General features: G+C 39.6%; 1 protein-coding gene across 2 annotated transcripts in view; it reads right to left on the bottom strand.

The window, feature by feature from the left end:
- Positions 1-16,583, bottom strand: part of Phf20 (PHD finger protein 20) — a 127,836-nt gene that overhangs the window by 72,085 nt on the left and 39,168 nt on the right. For both annotated transcript variants that reach the window (XM_046432940.2, XM_046432942.2), the window contains exon 3: positions 998-1,169. In XM_046432940.2, the coding sequence (XP_046288896.1) occupies positions 998-1,169 (172 nt within the window). The remainder of the gene's footprint in view (positions 1-997; positions 1,170-16,583) is intronic.

The following is a 16,583-nucleotide window of genomic DNA, read 5'->3' as shown; positions in this document are numbered from 1 at the left end:
CTACTACAGAAGTCTCAATGCCCATTTTAAAAACTTAAAACTAATACTTCATACATCATTTTATTTAGTGTGTGTGTGTGTGTGTGTGTGTGTGTGGAGCTGGAGAGTAAACCCAGGGCCTTATACATGTTAGGCAAGCCCTCTATCACCAAGCTACACCACAATCTGGGTAAGTCATTTTGAAATCAATAGAAGCTCCAGGTGTAGTGATAAAATTTAGAAAACAAGAATGCAGTCTAACCAATTCTGGGTTCCTCAAGGACTCCATAAAAGACCTTGTGTATGAAAATAGAATGGAATCCACATGCAGAATGATACTTTTATAAATTATCAGGCAGCAGATAAGCTTAATAAATGATCTAGATGTCTAGATACAGAGGATCTAGAATTCAATCATTCATTCATTTATTTAACAAATATTTACTAAAAACCTATTACATGCCAGGCATTGTTCTACAGGCTAGGAAAAAACTGATATAAAAAAGAAATTGAGATGCTGAGCATCTCAGTAACTTGGGAATTCCACCAATAATCCCAGCATGCCAGTAATCCCAGTAACTCTGGAGACTGAGGCAGGATGATCATAAATTCAAGACCAGCCTCAATAAATTAGCAAGGCCCTAAGCAACTTAGTGAGACCCTATCTCAAAATAAAAACTAAATAGTAGGGATGTAGCTCAGTGGTAAAGTGCCCCTGGGTTCAATTCCCAGTACCGAAAAAAAAAAAAAAAAAGAAAGAAAGAAGGTCCTGTTCATCATCAATGCAGCTCAGCCTAGTTAGTTTATAAGCTGTCAGGTCAATCACATCAAATAGATGAAGAATGAAATACTTCAAGAGCCCCAGGCACCAGAGAAATCTCAGGGATACAACTATAGGCCAAAATAAGGACTGGTTCCCAGCTGCTATTGACTTTCACACTGAACACCAAAGACTGGAACACAAACTACCCAATGGCTGATCTCACTCATTACAGAACTTGCCAAATTTATTACTCACAGAAGATCCATCCTCTTCATGTAAACCCTCTTTCCTCAGCTGTATTTTCTCTAAAGGGCGTAAATAAGGACTGTCCCAGCAGAACCACTCATCATAACGATGGTTCCAACGCTTGAAATGAATGAGTACTTTTCCTTCTTCGTAGTCAATGTCTTCTATATGAGCTGGATACCTGAGTCAGAAAAGAATTAAAATTCCTTTAATATCCACTGAAAATATCCAAAATGTTACCCTTCCAAACCTCTTCCCACAGAATGTTACCAAAGTATTAAAGGCCTACCATTTAGAGATTCTGTGTAATTGGGTCAAATAAACTATGGAGGTAACATTCTAGTTCAAATTGCAACCTAGATATTACATAGTTTATGAACTATTAAACTAACCTTTCAGAATCTAAGTTCTCCCATGTAAAGTGGGTTACCAGTTGAAAGAGACAACATAAACATAAGGGCTGAGCACACAGGCAGCAGGAAGCAAATATTTAACAACTGGATTATATTTAATGTGTGCCAATATATTAGATTAATCATGCAACCTAGACTCTACCTGATATTCTCAACTGTAAGCATTCTGTAATCGATGTAAAAGTAGAAAGCTCTCCTACAATGTGAATCAAGAATCAGAACACTATATGGTAAGCTGTTTTTAAAAGAAGATAAATATATACACAAGAAACTAATAACAGTGGTTACTTGTAGAAAAGAGTGGTCAGTTCAACAGATGAGCTCTTCTTTTTCTGCAGTGCTGGGGATTGAACCCAAGACCGTGCACATGCTAGGCAAGCACTCTACCGCTGAGCTAAACCCCCAGCCTTCCATGGGCTCTTTCAAACTCTACCCATCCTTCTGGACTGAGAGTTGGGAAACAAACAATGTCATTTTCCAGACTCCCGTATAATTTACATTTAGCAACCAAGGTCTCTATGACCCATGCGTTAGTGGCCAGACCAAGTATACAGTGCAAGGCCTCTCAAACTTGCAAGTATATATAAACCATCAGGGGATATTGTTTAAATGCAAGTTCTGATTCACTAGGCCAAATTAGGGTTTAAGAGCTTTGACAAGGATTGGGCACATAGCTTCATGGCCAAGCATTTGCCTAGCATACATGAGGCCCTGGGTTCAGTTGCCAACATCATAAAAAAAAGAAAAGTGTTCAAGAGCTCTGACAAGCTCCCAGTTGATACTGCTTGTGTGAGGCACTGAGTTCAATCCTCAGCACCACATAAAAATAAATAAAGTTATCATTCTATCTACTAAAAAATTTTTTTAGTAAAAAATAAATAAAAGTTGGGGTTGGTGGCACACATCTATAATCCCAGTGGCTAAGGAGGCCAAGGCAGGAGGATCGCAAATTTGAGGACGGCATCAGCAACTTAGAGAGAACCTAAGCAACTTAGTGACAGCCTATTTCAAAATAAAAAATAAAAAGATGGGCTGGGGCTGTAGCTCAATGGAAGAGCGCTTGCCTAGCATGTGTGAGGCACTGGGTTCCATTCTCAGCACCACATACAAATAAATAAAATAAAGGTCCATAAACAACTTAAAATATATGTATATTTAAAAAGTAAAGAATAAAAAGAACTGGGGATGTGGTTCAATGATAAAGTGCCTCTGGGTTCAATCCCCACTACCAAAAAATAAACAAACAAAAAATAAAAATATCATAAGAAGCAGCTCTCTTAAATAGACTTATATTGATCAAATTATTATTTTGGAGTAAGAAATTTTAGGGTCTACCAACATTTTCTCCCTACAACTTGGATTTGCACGTTTCCCTCCTTCTCCTATATCCAGCACCTAGAATAGTACTGTCATAATAAGTAGGTGCTACTTAAATGAATAGTATCTATATATTGTGTCCTCTTCAAACTTCCCACTCGTGTCCTCTAAGGCAGTTTGTTTGGCAATTACCTATCACAGTACCTTGCATACACTGATACTCAATAAATGTTCAGTAGATGAATTCTGCTCTTCCTATTCTTCCCAAAGGTCATGTGTCCTGTGAATTTTTCAATTCCAAGGTTCTTAGACTCCAACTTCCCATTCCAATGTCAGACCCTCAACAAGTTGAGGCCTTTATCATTTCATGTGCATCCTCCCACAGGAATGACACTGCATGCTTTCAAATAATGGTACCGTACACACATTCTGTATTACTCAAAAAAATTAACAGAGCCAGGCACAGTGGAGCATGCCTATAATCTTAGCAGCCTGGAAGGCTGAGGCAGGAGGATCATGAGTTCAAAGCCAGCCTTAGCAATTTAGCAAGGCCCTACACAACTCAGTGAGACCCTGTCTCTAAATAAAATATAAAAAAGGGTTGATGATGTGACCCCTGGGTCCAATTCCCAGTATAAATAAATAAATAAATAACAAAAGAGATAAAAAGTCCTGAGACTAGTCTTCTATGCCAACCCAACTGACAGCTGCTATAAATATAAGCTGTCTTAACAGCATTAACAGCAAAAAACTGTTTGTATAATCTCCTGAATTGAGCAGTACAATTGTGGGAAACAAGACAGGATTCCATAAATCTATTCCTCTCAGTAAAATGGGGAAATGGACAAAATATATCAATTATAAACTTCTTGCTCTCTCATTCATTCTGCCTACAGAGACTGATGACCTCTCTAAAATAACAATCTGTCCTAACATATAATGTTTTAATATCACCAGCAGGAGGTTTCAAAGACAGGGTGTTTGAACTAATACAGTGAATTAACTGTTACAGAATTAAATTTTATTTAATTTACAGAACCTTTCTTTGTACTGCATTCACATTCTTTCTAGGTTTGGGGGTTGAAATATACCTTTTAAATTAAAACTGGTAATTTTTAAATACCCTTACTAATATTATGCAGCTGTTAAAAAGAATGAAGCAGCTTTACATGATCTTAAAAGATATGTCTAAGAAAAGTGAAGAAGTGGCAGTGGATGGCAGAGATATAAAACAGTAATGCACTACCACTTATTTGGAGGAGGGGAGAGAGCCAATACATTCATACCTGTGTTTAACTGCGTGGGCTATTTCTGGAAGGATGATCAAGCGGGTTGGCCTCTTGGGAGAGGAACTGGATAGTTAAGGAACTGGAGAGGAAGTATGAAACTTATTTTACTCAATGTATATCCTTTTGTTTGTTTTGAATGTTGTACCATGAGCACGTATTAACTATGCAAACTATATAATTAAATATTTACTCTAAATTACGCTTACTTGGCAAAATAGAAAGTGGGAAAACTCAGGATACATTCCAAATTCTTTTGAATTGTATTGGTCAGTGCCTTCTAAAAGTCCGGGAAGTCAGGAGTCATAAAATCAAGTGTGAACTCCTAGACTCCCTACTCTGCTGCACACACACAGATCTGAAGGGGTCTCTGCATCCTTAAAGACGAAAGCTTTACCCTCACTCAAAAGAACTTCACTGGGCAAAAAATAAAAACAATTTTTTCCTCCACTGGGCAAAGGTATTCCACTGTCTGCAGAACTAAAGAAACTACTCCAAGAGGTTTAACAGTAGTCAGGAGACAAAGTTTCCTCAAGAGAAACTGTCCTATCTATAAGTGTGACAAACAAGCAAGCCACTAATAGGAGAGTAGGGTACCGAACTGCATTTCAAAAAAGGAGAAGGCAGCAAAGACCATCTCAGAGATCACCCCAGTAAGACTTGGTAAATCACAATTGCTATCTGTCTTGGGAACAGTTCAGCTTCATTAGTCAATAGGACTTTATTAAGTGTCTTTGATCTGGCCTGCCAATTCCAAGTCTTGGAAGAAATTACACACACACGTATGTTCAGATCTCTGTCCTGGATTGAACCCAGGGATGCTTCACCACTGAGCTACATCTCCAGACCTTTTTGGTTTTTATTTTGAGACAAGATCTCACTAAGTTGCTGAAGGTCTCACTAAATTGCTAAGGCTGGCTTTGAACTTGTGATCCTCCTGACTCAGCCTCCCAAGCTGCTGGGATTACAGGTGTATGCCACTGCACCTGGCTGATTAAACTTTAAAACCATTAACTTGAACTCACAAAATGGCTGGTAACCAACTGCTTTTATCCATGAAGAGAGTAATTTCACCTGGTCCAACCTGGAGACAACTATAAGGTTGGCTAAAGAGAATAAGGCAATGTAAAAAAAGAAGAAGTGTTTGGGCTGGGGTTGTGGCTCAGCGGTAGAGCACTCACCTCGCACGTATGAAAACCTGGGTTCGATCCTCAGCACCACATAAAAAAATAAATAAATAAAATAAAGATATTGTGTCCAACTACATAACTATTAAAAAAAAAGAAGAGGTGTAAATGGAATTTGTACAGGTAGAAAAGGGAACAGAATTTCAAGCTTCAATTTGTGGCTAACAGTGACTGATGATATTGATATGTTAGCTTCCAAATCAACACTGCACCTGAAACTCACATTTCTAACCAATGGGAATATCAGTCAGAAGAAGCAGATATTAAACACCAAAGTAGCAATAAAAGTTAGCTATAAAAGTTAGCTATGGGGGCTGAAGATGTAGCTCAGTGGTAGAGCATTTGCCTTGCATGTGCAAGGTGCTGAGTTAGATCCCAAGCACCACATGCATATGTGCGAGCATGCATACACAAAAGGTAATTATGGGGAGGGGGAAAAGATTACAAATGACCAAGAGGATTTTGCTTATGCTTTGAATTTTTACAAGATTTAGGCACATATTACCTCTGTAAATAAAAATATATAGTTTTACAAGTCCTGATGATTCCAGCAATTCAGGAGGCTAAGGCAGGAGGACTTCAAGTTCAAGGCCATTAAAGTTATCATTAGTCTTGGCAACTTAGCAAAAGGAGTTTCAAAATAAAAATAATAGAGGTGAGGATGCAGTGAGACCCTGTCTCTAAATAAAATACAAATAGGGCTGGGGATGTGGCTCATTGGTCAAGTGCCCCTGAGTTCATCCCCAATACCAAATAAAATAAATTTTAAAAAATAAAAAGAGATGAGGATGGTAAAGTGCACCTGGGTTAAATCTCCTGTACCACAAAATTAATTATTAATTAATTAAAAAACAACTAAATACTTCTAAATTAAAAGTTCTAAAAATTATTTAATGAACAGATATCAACCAACAGCTTCACAAATGCATGTTTGTATACGCTGTTATACATCCACAAAATGAAACATCATACAGTTGTAAAAATAAATAAATAAATAAAGATTCTAGACATGGTGGCACATGGCCAGTAATCTCAGCAATTTGGGATGTGAGCCAGGAGGATTCCAAGTTCAAGGTCAGCCTCAGCAACTTAGCATAATCCTGTCTCAAAATAAAAAGCACTAGGGATGTACCTCAGTGGTAAAGTGCTCCTGGGTTTAATAATAATAATAATAATAATAATAATAATAATAAATACTGTATGAATTGATTAATTGATATACAAAGAGCTCCAAGACATATTGTTTTTAAAAAGCAAGCTACAGAATACTAGCTATCTATATAACACAAAGCTATCATTAGATAAGTAGCTCCTTACCTGCATTTTCCATTACTTCTGTGGTTACTAGCTGAAGTTGTTTTGTTAATATTTTTTAGTTGTAGATGGACACAATGCCTTCATTTTATTTATTTATTTTTATGTGGTGCTGAGGCTCGAACCCAGTGCCTCACACATGCTAGGCAAGCGCTCTACCACCAAGCTACAACCCCAGCCCCTGGATGAAGTTTTTACTTGATGGCTTTGTGTTAAATATAGACTGACACACTTGTAGGACAGACAGAAACAAATAAAACAGACTACCTATGGCAGCAAAGCAGAAACAGTATGGATAAAGGAGCAGAAGCAATTGTTCTCACTGTATATATTGTTAGTGTTTTTTTTTTTTTTTTTTTTAGTTGTAGTTGGACACAATACCTTTATTTTATTTATTTTTATGTGGTACTGAGGATTTAACCCGGCACCTCACATGTGCTAGTCGAGAGCTCTACCGCTGAGCTACAATCCCAGCATCAATAGTGTTCTAATTTTTTTAACTTCTTGCTTTTCCCAGGAAAACTATACATCACATTCCAAGCATGATTATTTTGTCTCACTTTCAATACTGATACCTGTCATTTAATTTTTGTATGTTACCACACAGATTAGTGCTTCTAAAATGATGTTGAAAATCAGCAGGGAGCCAAGCACAGTGGAACACATTTGTAATCCCAGCTACTTGGAAGGACTAGACAATTTAGCCAGACTCTGTCTCCAAACAAAAAATAACAAGGGCTGGAAATGTAGTTCAGTGGTAGAATGTCCCTGGGCTTCATCCAGAGTCACACACACACACACACACACACACACACACACGGAGGAGAAGGAACAATCAACTTACCTACCTACTCTGAGGTCTTTTCAGAAAGTAGTCTCTTGCCTATGTTTTCCAATACTTCTGTGTTACTATTGGATCAAGTTTTCTACCTCTTTTTGAGTAAATTTTGCCTATGTTAATAAGACAGCATTTGGGGGATTTGGGGGTTTAGGGCTGGAGATTGAACCCAGGGCCTCGCTGAGCTACCCTAAGCCCCCCAAAATAGAGTTTGAAATGGTAATCAGAAATCAGATATAAGGTTCAAAAATCAACCATCTTCCCTCATAAAGATTCCTCACAAGCACTTCAAGCTTAAGTCACAAACAGGATTTTTAAATATCCATATAAACACATGATTGTTAAGTACTTTGTAAGACAGGGACTATGTCCTATGAATTGTATTGTTCAACAAACACTCCTGAATTTGTATTATGAAACAGACAAACTGCTAGTCCTAGAGAAATAGATGACCAAGCAACAGGATCTCTAAGGTGGAAAGAACCCAAAGAAAATTTTGGTGGCCTCATGGGATTCCCTACCTTATCTATCAGCAAAGAGACCCAGTAATACTGTCTGGAGGGAAAGGGTAAAAGAGTATATCTCTAGAATTACCCAGACTTCCTATAACCCATACCAGCGCCACATGGAAGAGAGTCACTGTTTTTCCATGGCTGGCCCGCCTGGGCTCAAAAATCTGGGTTCCTGTTGCTCTCCAAAGCACATGAATGACCCTTTCCCCATCATCACTATCCTCTCTTTAAGCCAGTGGCCTCCCAGATGCTAAGCAAGTGTTCTATCTTTGTACTACATCCCCAGCCAAACTCCATATTCTCTCTCTTTCATCTATCTATCTTAATCTATTTATCTATTTTTCCATGTTTGGGATTGAACCCATGGGCAATCTACCACCAAGTTACAATCCTAGCCCTTTTTAAAATTTGAGACAGGGTCTAGCTAAGTTGCCCGGGTTGGCCTTGAACTTGTGATCCTCCTGCCTTGGCCTTTTTTTTTTTTGGGGGGGTGTGTGTGTGTCTATGTGTAATAGGGTTCTAACCCAGGGCCTTGAACATGGAAGGCAAGCACTCTGCCACTGAGCTATATCTGCAGCCTCTCCCCTCCTTCTCTCTTCTTCTTCTTTTTTTTTTTTTTTTTTTAACCAGAGACTGAACTCAGGGGCACTCAACCACTAAGCCACATCCCCAGCCCTTTTTTTCTATTTTTTTATTTAGAAACAGGGTCTCACTGAGTTGCTTAGCACCTCACTCTTGCTAAGGCTGGCTTTGAACTTGCATTCCTCTTGCCTCAGCCTCCCAAATTGCTAGGATTACAGGCATGTGCCACCACATCCACCTTAAAGTACATTTTTCTATTACTTACATCCCAATCCATTCCTGAGCCAAGCCTACTTCCTCTGTTACTGTCCACAGAAGCAGCAACTACTTCAAATTTTTCAAACTTCCTTTTTTACTAATCACATATTAGAAGGTTGAGAGAGTGCCTTTCGAGAAGACTTAACATTTGTATTGAACCTTTAGAGAAAGGAAAGCATTTGCCAAATCTCTAATTCTCCCCTAGAATGCCCAGTACATATTAGGCATTCAATAAATGTTCAATGGATGCATTCTTTTTTTAAAAATTTTTTTAAGGTACACGGGATTGAACCAAGGGTATTAAGCATGCTCACAAGTGACCTAATACTAAGCTATGCCACTGACCCTGAATGTACCTTTTTTAAAAATCACATTATTGGGCTGGGGTTGTGGCTATAAGGTCCTTGCTTAGCATCTGAATGGCCATCTTAAGTGACAGCCACCATTTTAAGGAAAAAGTTTCCTTTTCCCACTCAAGGGCATTTCTGAGAAAGGCTCACCACTCCTTCATACCAACCCAACCTTGAACTGCCTGCATCAAGACCCACCCACTCTGATTCCTGCACCTCCCCCATAAAAGTCCCAGAACTCAAAGCCTGTTTTGCCTCTCTCTCTCTCCTATTGATTGTGTATCTCTCTGCCTGTCTCTGTCTTTAATTTTAGCTTATCAGTTTCTCATTCTGTGCTTTCCCTTCAGTGGCTCAGTGGTAGAATGCTTGCCTCAAATGTATTAGGTGCTGGGTTTGATTCTGAGCACCGCGTATAAATGATAAAAAATAATAAATGTTCATCAACAACTAAAAAAAATATTTTTTAAAATCACATTATCCATTCCAGGAGCCATAAAACAAACATACACACACACTCACACATTCCAAAAAGAAAAAAAAAAAAGAATAATCAAAATAAACCAATGATATCTCAGCTACTTAGGAGGCTGAGGTAGGACTGCAAATCTGCAAATTCAAGGTCAACCTGGACAATTTAGGAAACTACCTTAAAATAAAAAGTACCAAAGGGTTGGGGATGCAGCTCAGTGGTAAAGCACTCTGGGTTCAATCTTCAGTACCAAAATAAAAAAAAGTATTCACATTTGAGATGTTAAGAAGATACACCAATCCCATTAGAGATGTCAACTTCAAGATAAATGCACATGATGATCACCATGACAAAAGTGCTTTATTCCAAAGGTCAAAAAGTATGAAAAGTGATTGATTAGTAATAGGGTAGAGAACTTGTCTAGCTTATGAGGCCCTGGGCTTCATCCCCAGAATCACCACCAAGAAATTCAACTTGGAAAGGACAGATAAAAAATAAATAACAACAACTTCTACCTCAAGGCCAGTCCTAAGGAAGGGGGCATGACCCTTGTCCTGGGAAAAACCCACAGAGCACTCCTAAGCACATACCCACCCTGCTGAGTTGTTTGTAAATAACAGGAGAGGTGTGCGGCAGCAGGTGTCCCTGACTCAGTTAGGCTAGGTGAGGACCCATAGCAACCCCCCTAGCAACCTCCAATCAGCATGAAACAGGGAAAATACCTGGGATGCCAGATGACCCCCAAGTAGTTTATGGTGGTTGATAACATGTTGGGAAACCATGGAGTTTAGCATGTACACCCCTAGTGGCCTAAACCAATCGATTCAAATGAATCCCCCTCTTGTACTAACCAGTCAGTCACCCCTACCCAACTTATTCCCGCCATTGAATGTGCTAATCAATGTTAAGAGTTGTTGTTTGATTTTCCCATGGTATGGAATGATTTGCTGTGTGATGTTGTGACGCATAGAGTATCCCCCCAAAACCTATAAAATCTCACTGAACAAAGGACAGAGACTCACTCCCTGGGACCGCTGCGTCGGGAACGGTTTTGAGTCCAGGCTCGAGCTTGCAATAAAGACTCTTGTGTGCTTGCATCAGATTCGGCTCCTGGAGGTCTACTGGGGTCCCACGAATCTGGCATAATACTATGACACTCATATTTTAAGCAAGTGGTAAAACTGGTCACTAAGCCAACCAAAAAGCTATAGAAAACTAGTACAACTGATATCAAATAGAGCAGGACAGAAGCTGGGCATGGTGGTGCATGCCTGTAATCCCAGCAATTCAAGATGAGGCAGAAGGATCATAAATTCAAGGTCAGCTTCAGCAACTTAGTAACACCCTGTCTCAAAATAAAAAACTGGGCATGTGGTTTAGTGGTAGAGTGTCCCTGGTTTAATTCCCAGTACCAAAAACACACATACAAAACAGAACAAGGAGAATGACCAAAAATTAGAAGAAGAGAAGGTCATCAAACCAAATTCCTCAGAAACTTTCTGAGTACCTACCCAAAGCCAGGAAGTATGCTAGGTTTTGGAAATGCAGAACCAAATCTATTAAGACATGTGAACATGGTAGCTAGTAAGACAGACCCTATGATACAAGACATACCAGCCTTCAAGTCCTATCAAACCACACACATTCCCATACCCAGTTTGCTCCTTTTACGTGAAACATATACCCTGCCTGCACATTGCATGTAATATCCTTATCCTCTGCAGCCTCAGAACCCTGACCACACTACCTCAGTAGTCTATCTCCTGTGTCAGTTTCCTTCTTGGCTTCCTTCATAGCATTGACCCCAATCTTTGATCATTTCATTTGTTTCTCTATTTACTTGTTACGTTAATCTCATGCTTCCCCAGGGGACAAGGCATCTGTTGCTTAAATACTACAGTATTGAAAGGGAGAATAAGATACAAATAATTATAATAAAGTATTCCAGATTCAACAAGCGAGGACTCCTTTGGGTAACAAGGACAGATAGAAGGAAAAGAGAGAGAAGGAGAGGAAGAGGGATGAGGAAGAGGAGGGGTCAAAACAACTCTAGGGAAGAGGAGACACTTGATGTCAGTTCTGAAAGATGACTAGGCATTTTCCAGGTGATCAAGAAGGGAGTGAGGCTAGAATATTTCTGGGAAAGGATGTGGTATATGAGTAAGTCAGCACTATACAGAGGAAGAAAAATACAAAAGAGGACAAGGATATGCAGGTATGGAAGGAGAGGAAGGAAACAGCAACTAATTGTAAGAGACTGGGAGCTGGGCCCTAAAAGAATGTTTCCCCAAAGCAGTCCATGGACCACTGGGTATTGACAAGCACAGAACTGGTGATCAGCAAGGTCTCCATAGGGAATTTTTACTGTACTTTTTTTTTTTTTAAAGAGTAAGACGGAGAGAGAGAGAGAATTTTTTTTAATATCTATTTTTTAGTTTTTGGTGGACACAACATCTTTATTTTTATGTGGTGCTGAGGATTGAACCCAGCGCCGCACACATGCTAGGCGAGCACACTACAGCTTGAGCCACATCCCCAACCCTTTACTGTGCTTTTACATAATCTGGATCTCTTTTATCACAGCTGTCCCATTGGGGTATCACAAATAGTTAAAAAGTAATGACAAAGGTCCAGGGCTAGAGACACAGGCCAGTGGTACAGCACTTGCCTAGCATGCTGGAGGGTATGGATTTGAGCCCTAGAACTCGGGGGAAAGGGGTTGAGATATAAGATTAACACCATATATTAGAAAACTACTAAATAATTTTAGTTTGTATGTACTCACAGGAAAACTGGCATTAGACAATCACTCTCAAACAGTAATTGCAATGACTTTAAAAGATATCTACAAGTTTAATACTCATCCCTTAAAAAGGTAGAATCTAATTATGGTTCCCTTGCATGTGGTCTCATTTCTAACAAACAGAATATGGTGGAAGTGATGGTGCAACACTTCCAAAGTTGGAAGTACAATTCCACTTCTGGGTAAATATACAAAAGAACTGAAAGCAGAGACTCTAAGAGATATTTCTATAACCATGTTCATAGCAGCATTATTCACAATAATCAAAAGGTGAAAGCAAGCCAAATGTCCAACAGACAATTGGATTTAAAAAAAAAAAAAAAGGCACATTCTGGATAATGAAATTATCCAGCCATAAAATAGAATAAAATTCAAATATATACTATACCATGGATGAACCTTAAGGACATTATGCTAAGTAAAATAAGCCACTCATAACAAGACAAATACTGTTTTTGTTTTGTTTTGTTTTGTTTTAAGAGAGAGAGAGAGAGGGAGAATTTTTAGTATTTATTTTTTAGTTTTTGGCGGACACAACGTCTTTGTTTGTATGTGGTGCTGAGGATCGAACCCGGGCCGCACGCATGCCAGGGGAGCGTGCTACCACTTGAGCCACATCCCCAGCCCCAAGACAAATACTGTTATGATTCCACTTATATTAGATAACTGGAATACCTAGCCATAGAGGTTACCAGAGGATGAGGGGCTGAAAAAGGGTTTTTTGTTTCTTTGTTTTTATTTTGAGATGGGTTTTTGCTGTTACCCAGGCTGACTTCAAATACCTGGGTTCAAGTGATCCTCTCACATAAACCTCCCAAAGGGCTGGGACTGCAGAAGTACACCTCCACACCCAGCAGGATTGTTGATGAATGTGTACAGAGTGTCAGTTTGGGAAGAATAAAAGGCTGCAGAGATCATGGTGATGATGATTGAACCACAATGTGAATGAATGTACTTAATACCTCAGAAATAAACCATTAAAAATCCACTGTGCTTGACCACTCGACCACTGTGCCATATCCCCAGCCCTTTACTGTATTTTATTTAGAGACAGGTTCTTACTGAGTTGCTTAGCACCTTGCTTTGGCTGAGGCTGGCTTTGAACAATTGCTCCTCCTGCCTCAGTCTCCTGAGCCTCTGGGATTACAGGCATGCACCACCACGCCATGTATTATTTTAACACACACACATGCACAAATGCACTCTCTTGAATTCCCACCCTAGGGGAAACCATATGCTATGTCTTGAGAACATTCTAGATACCTTGGGAAAGTCCTCCTGGCAGGGAACTCTGACATCTTCCCAGAAACCAATACCAACTTGTCAGTCCTATGAGTGAGCCACGGTTGACTGCAAACTTGTGAGAACCTGAGCCAGAATCCCAAGTTAGGCAGCTCCTGAATGCGTGATGCTTACAGACACTTAAGAGGATAATGAAGGTTTATTGATTTAAGTCACTAAATTCTGAGAAAATTTGTTACACAGCAACAAGTAACTATCAAAGTAGCATTTTACAAGACATTTTGCTACGGTTTCTAAAAGTTGCATCTAAACACAAGTTTTTGGTTAGGGCACCACTCCTGTTTTCAAATTTGAGAAACAAATTAGTTATTAAAGGCTTGTGCTCACCAAGGAAAAGGAAAGTAATGTGGGAATGCAAAGCTCCCACCAATTGAGGAGCAAGGACTACTTGCATGTCCAAAAACGCAGAAAGCCAGGTGGAATTCAAGGATACAATGTTGACTTGTATACACTGCAGGTCCTTGAGCCCCAGGAAGCCTCAAGTGATCCTCAATAAAATCAAGCTGTACCATACCTGGGAGCAGTGGTGCAGGCCTATAATCCTAGTGACTCAAGAAGGTGAAGCAGGAGGATCACAGGTTTGACTCCAGTCTAGGCAATTTAGCAAGACCCTGTCTCAAAATAAAATTAAAAAGGGCTGGGGAGGGCTGGGGATGTGGCTCAAGCGGTAGCGCGCTCGCTGCCGCGCGGCGCTGCATTCAATCCTCAGCACCACATACAAATAAAGATGTTGTGTCTGCCGAAAACTAAAAAATAAATATTAAAAAATTCTCTCTCTCTCTCTCTTTAAAAAAAAAAAAGGGGGCTGGGGGTACAGCTCAGTGGTAAAAGCACTCCCTGGGTTCAATCCCAGTTATCCCCCTCCCCAACAAAAAGAAAGAAATGCTATGGGAGTGGGTAGGAACCAGAAAGAAAATAATTTCTTTTTGAAATTTCTACTCCAATTAGTCAGTATTCATCCATATATTAATAATTAATGTGTGTAGCTTTCTCCAGGGTTTATAAACTACATTTTCATAAAGTATTTCTTTTGGGCTGGGGTGTAGCTCAGAGGTAGAGCACTCGCCTAGCATGCGTGAAACACTGGGTTCGATCCTCAGCACCACATTAAAAAAATAAATAAAATGATGATAATAATAATAATAATAAACAAATGAAATAAAGGCATTCTGTCCATTTACAACTACAAAAAAATTTTTTTTAAGTATTTCTTTTGATCCTTGCTACCATCCTACGAGATTTATGAGGGATTATTATCACTGCCCCCAATTTACATTTGTAAAAATGAAGACTCAAACAGAGCAACTAGGGCTGGGGTTGTGGCTCAGCAGTACAGTGCTCACCTAGCACATGTGAGGCACTGGTTTGATCCTCACACCACATAAAAATAAATTAAATAAATAAAGGTATTCTGTCCATCTATAACTAAAAAAAAAAATATTTAAAAAGAGAGAGCGCACCCACAACTAGCCAGATTACAGGGCTCTACCTGTAATCTGAGACTTGGGAGGCAAACCTTAGCAACTTAAACCCTATCTAAAAAAATAAAAGGGGGTGGGAAAGTGGGAAGGTGGTAAAGTGTCCCTGAGTTCAATCTCTAGTACCAGAAAGAAAAGGGAGAGAGAGAGAGAGAGAGAGAGAGAGAGAGAGAGAGAGAGAAAGAGGGGGAGGGAGGGAAAGTGTCCAAGAAGAGGAATAACCAAAATCAGTATCCAAATCTACCTTTACTTTATACCGGGAAAAGCTTTCTGCTCTTAATTTGACTTCACATTTAAATATTCTTACAGTGACACACATCACAGAGGTGTCTTATATCCTGCTACTTAATAGTCTACCTGATGTCTAGCCCACAATTTGCCTAACTATTCACCCAGAGGTTGGAGACTCAAGCTCTTACATCCCAGAGGTTGGAGACTCAGGCTCCTACACATTCTTTTTTATATAAATAGACTTTCTACAAACATACAGCATTTATTTTGCTTCAATAATCAGACTGTGCCTCTATTCCAGCCTTGGAACACACATCAGAAGCCAATAATTTCTATGCACAAAAGTAACATTCTAAGCTATCACCAGCCTTTGGTGGAGAGAGGATAGAGATAGAAGATATATTTAGTGAAAAACAAAGAGTTGACTATTAAGCTGCAGGAAAACTGCTGTTTTCAATGCTTTAACTCTTTCTTTACCACTTCCATTAATCAAGACCTCATGCTTCTAACTCAAGATTGGTCTTGAATTCATCTTTCCTCCCAGTTTCTTTTCACCAGCAACAGTCAGTGAGTACAGATGACCCCTAAGCCCCTCTATTAGTTCCAGACAAAGAGATTGATACAGAACCACTCAGTAAATACTCAGTGACTAAAAGAATGCTACCACTTTCCTATTCCGATCAGGGATCTATCTCCTGACTTAAATCCCTCCTTTCAACTTCCCAGCTCTGTTCTGCCTGTTCTGCATCCTTTGAACACACCATGTTCTTTCAAATCCTGAATACTTTTGCTGACATTACTCCTTCTGCCGCCTCCAGCTCTCATCCTCACCCAGAAATTTCCTCATTCCCTATTCTCACTTTCTTGAATACATTGGCTCCTCTCCCCCTCCATCATGACTACCTTTAACTTCTGGTTATATCAGACTCTCCACATTCCCAGCTCTTGACCCCAGGAAGCTGAATGTGCCAGGGGGAGAAAAAAATCAACATGCTGTGGGGGATCACTTTATATATATATTAGTTGTAGTTGGGTACAAATCCTTATTTTGTTTATTTTTATGTGGTGCTGAGGATGGAACCCAGGGCCTCGAACTAGGCAAGGGCTCTACCGCTGAGCCACAACCCCAGCCCTGTGGGGGATCACTTTAAATGCAAACATTGCTTCCCTCTATAGAGGAGGGGGCTGGCAAAAGTGGGTAAAAAATAAAAGGCCTTCTGAGGTGTCCAAAATTAACTATATCTTCATTTGGGTG

This window comes from Marmota monax, unplaced genomic scaffold, assembly GCF_021218885.2.
Source record: "Marmota monax isolate L192 unplaced genomic scaffold, Marmota_monax_Labrador192_F-V1.1 WCK01_AAM20220418_F8-fsc00014, whole genome shotgun sequence".
Lineage (NCBI taxonomy): Eukaryota > Metazoa > Chordata > Mammalia > Rodentia > Sciuridae > Marmota > Marmota monax.
The sequence above is the reverse complement of the archived record's forward strand: the minus strand, read 5'-3'. Positions and strand labels throughout refer to the sequence as shown.